The following is an 8,037-nucleotide window of genomic DNA, read 5'->3' as shown; positions in this document are numbered from 1 at the left end:
CAGATGGGTCAAGTCAAACACGTTCAGGGAAAACCTCACTCCCAGTGAGATCCAAGAGCTTCCAGCAGAAGAGTGAACTCAGGGCCCCGGAGTGGCTGAAGTCAGGTCAGTCTGGGGAAAGGAGAGCTGGTCCTCCAGCTTCACTTAGACCCTGAAAAATCTTGTGGGTGTGAATTAGGGAAAGAACCAGGAAAGCAGGTTGTCCTGAGCCACAGGGCTATAATTTGCTTTATGTAAGGTGTTTTCACATTTTCCTTAAACTTTATGTCCAAGCAAACCTCGTTTCGGAGCAGGGATGTACCGACAACGCTGTAGACAGCTTGGCCTACCATACGAACAGTGAGTGTTTAGACTGAAGGATGTTTGGAGTTTGGGTTTGATTTTTTGGAGAGGACAGGGCCCAGAACTCCGGCGATATCCAAAGGTAAAAGCAGAGATGCCCGCAGGGCGGTGGGAGATGCTGTTGAGCAGGACGAGCCCGGGGCGGGCAGCTGCGGTGCAACGTGCTGCAGGGGAGCGGCTGGACGCGCAGCTTCTTAAATCATCTCTTCAAGTCTCCTGGCTTCCCTCCCAGCACTGTGAACATTTGGAAGGGGGGAGCAGAGCCTGGCTCGTTTCAGTTCTGCTCGACTCCGCTTCATGAAAATGCGAAGGCTTTGGATGACACACCGTTCTCCGGCGATGGTGCAGGCGAGGGCGGGCGGATGGGGTTTGTTGGGGAAAACCAGTGAAAATTGATTTTTCCAATACGGATTTGCTCCAGTATAACAGCCGGAGCTCTGCCTGCCCCAGGTGTCAATGCGGTCCCTCCATGCCAGGCACTATCCTTCCCTGCAGGGTGGACACCCCTCTCCATCCCCACCATGGTCCCCCTACTCCCAGGCTCTTCCCAAAAGCCAGGTTGATCCCGCGGGCAGGCTTTCAAATCACTCAGCTGCTCCGGAGACGTGCCAGCCCCTGTCGGTGTAGCCCGCCCGTAGGCAGGTGGTTTTTCTCACACAAGGGCCTCTTTCCACGAGGCGTTCCCCGTGCTCTCGCGCAGCCGCTTGTTTTATTTTAAGGGTCAGAGCTGACCCTTGTCCCTGGCACTCTCCACCGGTCCCCAGCCGGGGTGCTCCTGGGAGCGCAAAGCACCTTCCCCGTGTGTCGGACCCTGCCACAGGGTCGCCTCTATTTACAACCCGCCTGTCGCAGCGCCTCACCAGCACACGAAGACTCGATGGCACGAGAGACTGGGAAGGGACTTGTCTGGTTTTTAATAACAGCGTCAGTTGCAATAAATAAAGGGAGACAATTGTTTTGGTCTTAGTCACCTAATAGCAATGTTTTTGCTTAAAGATATGATTCAGCTTTTGCAGGCAATTCTTTACCTTAAGTTCTCCACGAGGCTTGGGAGGTGATGGCAGAGAATAAGAGTTACAGAGTCTGCGTTTCATTTGAGTTTTGATATTTAACATCCCTTCAGGTGATGTTTTAAGTAGAGAACTTAACAACAAGCTAACAAACCAGAGCACTGACACACTCGACAAATAGATTAGCCGCTCCTGGTACACAAATGAGGGTGTCTTTTCTTCCTATGTAGTGGCTCAGCTGACTAGGTTAAAAACATGTTTTTATAGCCGAGTTCCTACCATTCATTTTTTCTTTGCATACATCAGTCTCTGAGTTACAGAGCTCCATCTTCTTGTATGGGTATGTTTGATTATTACTTCTTGAGTTTAATGACAGCTTTGACAACTAACTACCACTATATTCCTTGATAAAGACAGCTTAAACCCTCTGTGCGTTCTGTAAGTGCCGCATTCAGCCTCAGAAACACCGAGCTAAATACACGCTGAACGGAGAGAGCATGAGCTTGCGAAAAATGGGGAGTTGCGAGGCCACAGGGCTCCAGCCCTTGGGCTGAGCTGGTTCCCGAGAGGTGGTCTCACTGCCAAGGTGTCAGCTTGATGGAAAAGTTGCCTATTTTGCAGTGGACCAGAAGTTTTCCCCTCGTTATTCATTGTCACGGTGTGCCGTGCAGGTTACTTTGCCTTGCCCTTTCATTCCCTGAAGTTAGACTCAAGCTGTATTTGTGCCTGGCAAATCTAGATTTTACATGAAATTCATTTGACACGCACAACATCTGAAGCATTTGAGTCTTGAATCAAGCTCCGCTTTGATTAAATTCAGTCCATGCTGTGGCAATATTTGCCATTGGGAGCAGATCAGGCGTTGCCGTGCCTGACTCCGCGGTCGCTCTGCAGCTGCAGCGACGCTGGGCAGCAAGCTGGGGCATTTCTTCTGGGGACCTCCTCACCCTGGGGTTTTTGGGGTGCACGTGTGTGTATGTATGATGCACCCAAAAATGCAAAGCTTGCCTGAGGTTGTGGAGGGAAACAGGAGCTGAGTGCAGGTCCTGGGGCTCATGCAATGCCCCAGCCCATCCTCTCTGTGTCCCATGGTGCTGGATGGATCCAGCCGTGCTCCAGCCGCATGGACTTGGGGTGCCCTGGGGATGGGGAGGGGGCTGCAGCCCCCCAGCCATGGCCAAGGCTCCTGCCGGCGGGGCCATCCCCCATTGCCCTCCTGGCAGGGGGGTTTTGGGGAGCTCGAGCAGGACAAAGATACCCTGCGAGCCAAATAACTCATTTGCTGCTGAAGCACCGTGGTGTGCTGGACTTGAGTACCGTGTTCCTTGGAAGATGACTTTCTCTCCCTCTTGCCTCTGACTCATCCCGCCGTTGCCTCCCACAGATTTATTTATTGCTCCCTGACACAGAAATGGCAGAGTGGAGTCTCCGCTGCCCCAAGCCAGGCCCCTCCTCGGGCAGCCGGGGCTGTGAGCTGCCGGGGGCGGCCATGCCTTCCCCCACGCACGGCCCTCGGGGGGTCGCAGACCGGGGGTTCGCCTCTCCCGGGAGCCCCCCCACCGCTCCCTGAGCCTGGCTCCACTATGGGGAATGCCTGTGTGTGCACACACAGCACGTGGCCCTGCAAATGGCACTGGGCACCCCTGGATGTGCCCGTTCCCCGGTGCTGCAGGCTCCCTGCCCAGGCGGGAGACAGCCCTGGGGGCCACGTGCTCCCGCCCGCTCCGGGGTGCAAGGGGAATGCCAGGATGCTGGAGGGGGTCCCCAGCAGAGCCGCGGGGGCTGAGGGAGTCGAGAGGAGGAGGCGCGGTGTTGCCGTAGGTACGTGAAATCCTGGTTGATTTTACTTTTTGTTAATAAGACGACCGTTGGGAAATGAGGACTTGTAGCATCGATGGCGTTTTGGTGAGTGCTGCAGCTGAAGGCAGGGAGGACCGTCTCAGCCGGACCCATGCCCCCAGGGTGCTGAACCTTTGCTGAGAGCACCGTCCTGCCTTCCCCCTGCCCTGCCTTCCCCCTGCCTCAGCTCTGGGAGCACAGGGCAGGTGTGACAGCCCAAGGCAGGCACCCGCAGCACCCTGCCTGACCCCCGCGGCATCTCTGGGGCTGAGAGGCCAAGTGCCTGTGATATATTAATGATGAAAGGTGATGTTAAATCACAGCGGCTGGGAAGACACAGTCTTTACCACACGGTAGTGCTGGCTGGGACCCGAAAGGCCTAAAAGAGTTTTCCAAGAGAAGTGAATTTTACCGCTATTGATCTTGGAAGAGTACGGAAGAGGGGAAGGGCAGCATCTCTGGGCGGTGCTTGGATGGGCAGGCGGAAGCAGGAGAGTGTGAAGAGAGCCCCCAAAATTACCCAAAGGCTGGAGAAAATGCCTTGGGGAGGAGGGAGAGCACTCAGCCTGCCTCACTTTTTGTGAAGAAAAGGAAGAGGTGTTTTGTGTCGCAGTATGTGTTCATGGGGAGAAAGCGCAGGATGAAAGCAGACTCTTGATCTTGAAGAGGCAGGCTTCGCCGCGGCTGGAAGCTGCAGTCAGACGAAGCCTCGTCAGGAGGAGGGAGTGCGGCTGACTAATGAGCGAGGGCGTGCGGGGAAGCCACGGGAAAGAAGCACCGAGGGAGGGAGATGTGGTGATCTCAGCATCCACAAATGCCTCCCTGGAGGTCAGACGGGCCCGGGGCTGGCCAGGGGTGGGATGCCACCACCTCCGTGTGCCGGGGAAGGGACGGGAGGCCCGGATCAGCCCCTCTGGGCTCCGGCACAGCCAGTTGGCTCTGACAGGGAGAGCGTGAAATGGTCTTGCCTGGCACTGCTCGAGCGTGGCACCATGAGGGAGTGGAAATCCAACAGGGACCCTGGCCTGGACATCCACCTTTCCCAAAGGCACCCCTCTCCCAAATGCATCCAACCGTCTGGGCTCCTACTTGAGTTCAGGACAAAATCAGACTGTGCTCTGCCGAAGGGCAGAGGAAGAACAAGCAAGCTCAGCCCGGGGGCCAACACGGCTCCTGTGACGGCCAGTGTCAGAGCATAGATAAACCCCGTCCCTTGGTCATTCCCTCTTTTACAGTACACGCTATACCCTGGAATACTTTCTGGAGTTAAATAATAGCAGGGCAAGAAAAAAATAACTGATGGGGAAGGAAGGAAAGTATTTTGCTTTTTATTCTGTTAACTGCAGGTTGTAAAGTGGTTTGTTACGGAGGATCCTCTTGTGCCCGTTCAGTGGGAGAGGAAGCAGAGACCAGAAGTCCCGCAGAGCAGTAGGGCTGATCCGGGCCGGAGCTGGGAGCCGGCCCCAGGCAGGACCTCTCCTTTCTCAGGTAGGATCCCACCAAGTGCCATCACCAGGACAGCTTGTCCCTGTGCCTAGTGACCGGGCCTCTGCCTCGGCATCCCCCCTGCTCCGCGGCGGGACTGGGGAGGCACCAGCGCCCTTCCAGGCTCGGCTCCCCGGCCGGTCCGTCGCCGGTGGCAGCGCCAGGGTGGAGGGTGGGTGGCACCTGCTCAAGCTGCAGCGTCTGGGTGGGGATGTTCTCTTCTTCTGGCTCTTTCTCTTTCATTTTTCATTTTCCTTCTTTCTCCGTCCCCACCCCCCCGTAGCTGTTTTAAATAATTCCTCCTCCACGCCTGTGTTATCACCTAGCATGTCAATATGCTGCTGTGCCACCCACCCCTCTCCTCGCAGAGCTGCGCGTTAACATTTTGCACCCGATAATGTGAGGCAATTAGTGAATGAAGAATAACTTTTTCCTACTTAAAACCATGATGGGTTGGGAAGCATCACACGGATGGATTGCACGGGGAGTATTAATTGCTTTTCTCTTAAATGACTCCTAGTGTAGGAGAGTCCATATGGAGAGAGAGGAGGAGGAAAAGATGCTGCGGGAGAAACGAAGTCCTAGCGAGAAGCGTAAACCCCAGCGCATCTGAGTGGGCACTTTCCTCTGGAGCTGGGGCACCGTGTGCCGGTGCATCATGCGAGGGCTCCCGGGAGCGGCGGCTGGGGGCGAGGGGTGGGGGGCAGCCCAGGAGCTGTTGGAGAGACACCACCGCTCTGGAAGCAGCGAGCTCCTGGCCCGGGTGGCGTCCCCCTCCCCTGGGGTCTGACCGAAGCGGGCTTTGGCATTTTGGGTGACTGAGGTGGCAGAGGAGCGCTGCAGGAGGCACAGGGGCTGCCTGGCTGCTGTGTTTCTGGGGGAGCGGTGCCCTTGTAATAAGCGGTTCTCGTTGGGTTCTGCGCAGCCCCGGGATCCCGTGGATCGGCACCACGGCAAACTCCCCAGCGCCTGCGCAACAGCGTGGTCTCTGGAAAAGTAATCAAAGGAGAAGTGAAAGAGGAGAGGAGCATGCCAGAGCTGGGGCAGAACTGCTCCCCGGGGCTCTGCTCATGCCTGCCCTGCCGCGGGGCCGGCTCGCTCCCCTCCAAGGCGCCGGGCCAGCATGGGTCGTGGGTGCGCAGCGGGAGCCCGCGAGGAGGCCGCTCTGTTCGCAGCGGCTCGCATCCAGCCCCCCGAGGGGGGACGCAGCTTTGGGGCACTTTGGGCTTGGCCACACGGCACCTCCTGACTCCTGGCACGGGGCATCCGCCGGGCTGAACTTCAGCGAGAAGAGAAGGCACCTTGGACTCCATCCCATTAACCCTTTCCCGGAGGTGGCCGGCTCGTTTCCAGGCTGTCCCTGGGCGGGGGCGTGCCTGCAGCAGGGCCGTGTTATTGCAGCAGGGACCCCCTGGAAGATCAATGCTCCCCGGGCTGGCCGCGCAGCACGGCACAGGAATTCCCCAGCAGGCCGGGGCTCGGCCGGCCTGTTTGCTTTCGGCACAACCCCAAGGCGCAGCAGCGCTCAACACAAATATTTATACGGCTAGTAGAAAATAAAATAAAATAAAATAAAATAAAATAAAATAAAATAAAATAAAATAAAATAAAATAAAATAAATACAAATTTTAAAAGGAAAAAAATAAAAGAAAGCCAACCCCCCCTCCCCCCCCGGGGGAGGCGTGCGGGAGGAGCCGGGGGGCGAAGGGACGTGCCCTGGGCAGCCGCTGCGGTGCCGGGGGTCGCTGCCCGCAGCCCGGGCGGGGCGGTGCGGGGCCGGCGCGGGCGGCAGGGGGCGCCGTGGTGCAGCGGCGGGGCCGGGCGGGGGCCGGCGGGGCCCCGGCGGCGGCGGCGGCGGCGAGGTAGCGGCTCCCGCCCCGCCGCTCCGCGCCATGGGCTTCCTCGGCGGGCAGCGCCGCGGCCGCGGGGGGCGAGGGGCGGAGGCGAGCGGGGCCGCCGCGGCGCCGCTCCGCCGGTGCGCGTAGGGCAGGACCCCCGCCTGCCGCCCGGTGCATCGCCCGCCCCGCCCCGCAACTTTCCGGCACCTGTTGCTGCCCGCACCCCGCCGGGCTCCCCCGCGGCGGCCGCCCCGTCCCCGGCATGCGGAGCGCCGGGCCGGCCCGCGGGCTGCTGCGGCGGCGGCGGGGCGCGCCGTGATGGGCGGCCGGGCGCGGGAGCGGGACGGCGGCGGTGGCTCTGCCCGCGGCCGGCGGCCCCCGGCCGGCGCCTTCGGCAGCGCGGGGCGCCCATGCTCTGCTGCGCCTCGCCTCTCCGGGCACCCGCGCCGCTTCGCTGATGCCTTTCTCGGGCGAAGAGCGGAGCCTGCAGGGGATCTACAAGCCGGCGGGGCCGGCGGAGGGCAGGGCGGCCGGCGGGGCGGCCGTCTGCACCGAGTGCTACACCAACCGCTCCTTCGTCTACGACGATGGCAGCGCCCACAGGTACCCGCCGCCGGGGGTCGGTCCGTGGGGGTCGGGGTGGGGGGGGTCCCCGGGGGCTGCCTCTGCCGCCGGCGTGGGGAGCCGCGGGGCTGGGGGACCGCGGAGCCCCCGTGCAGAGCCGGGACCCCGCGGGCTGAGCCGGGCTGGGCCCGGCAGGACCCTCGCCCCGCATCCCCACCGCCCGTCCCATGCCCCGAGCCCAGAGGAGAGTTTCCCCAACGCTTCCAGGCCTGGCTGGAGTCCCCTGCGAACACCCCTCACGGCGGCATCCCCTTGGGAATGGAGTAGTTAGAGGCTGCCTGGGTACAGGGGATGCTCGGAGATCCCCGAGTTGATCCCAGTCATATCCTTCGTGGGAAAAGGGTCCGTGCTGCCCCTCTGTCGTGCCTGGCACAGACTGGGGGCTGTGCTCCGTGGCGTGCGGGTCAGGCAGTGTTTAGAGGAACTGGTTTGGCTGAGCCCTGAAGCCACCCCAAAGCCAGAGGACTGTAAAACACACGCCAGCGAAAAGGCTACATTTTCCCTGGGTGCATCACAGCCCACGCTCCAGCTTTGGGTTGTTTTCATGCCAAAGTTATGATGGCCGATACGAGGGAGGGGCTGCGGTGTAGAAGCGAAGAGGTGCTCAGCGGGGATCACAGGGACCCAACGCCACCGTCCGCTGGTGCCCAGACAGCAGCAGACGTGTCGCACAAGGGGACGTGTGCTTGTGGCTGAGTATCCCAGCTTTGCCTGATAACTCCTTTGTATTATCATTGATCTGATTATATTTACTAGCGTGGCTCTTCTGTCACGCTCATCAAATGTCAGCTTAAATGAACAAATGAAGCGTGTGTATCAATTCACTCTTGGCAGACAAGGACCTTGGCTGGGTTTGTGCCCTGGACTGATCAGCTGGGGTTTTTTTCTTGACATCTGC

At 59.5% G+C, this 8,037-nt stretch overlaps 1 protein-coding gene across 6 annotated transcripts in view; it reads left to right on the top strand.

Moving 5' to 3' along the window:
* Positions 1 to 6,881: 6,881 nt before the first annotated feature.
* KCNT1 (potassium sodium-activated channel subfamily T member 1) overlaps positions 6,882 to 8,037 on the top strand; it is an 88,972-nt gene continuing 87,816 nt past the window's right edge. For all 6 annotated transcript variants that reach the window (XM_087752769.1, XM_087752762.1, XM_087752764.1 and 3 more), the window contains exon 1: positions 6,882 to 7,118. In XM_087752769.1, the coding sequence (XP_087608895.1) occupies positions 6,973 to 7,118 (146 nt within the window). In that variant the 5' untranslated portion in view covers positions 6,882 to 6,972. The remainder of the gene's footprint in view (positions 7,119 to 8,037) is intronic.

This window comes from Nipponia nippon, unplaced genomic scaffold, assembly GCF_047370975.1.
Source record: "Nipponia nippon isolate SJK-2023a ecotype South Korea unplaced genomic scaffold, ASM4737097v1 scaffold_16, whole genome shotgun sequence".
NCBI lineage: Eukaryota > Metazoa > Chordata > Aves > Pelecaniformes > Threskiornithidae > Nipponia > Nipponia nippon.
Note: the sequence above shows the minus strand (reverse complement) of the source record. Positions and strands in the feature narration are given on the sequence as shown.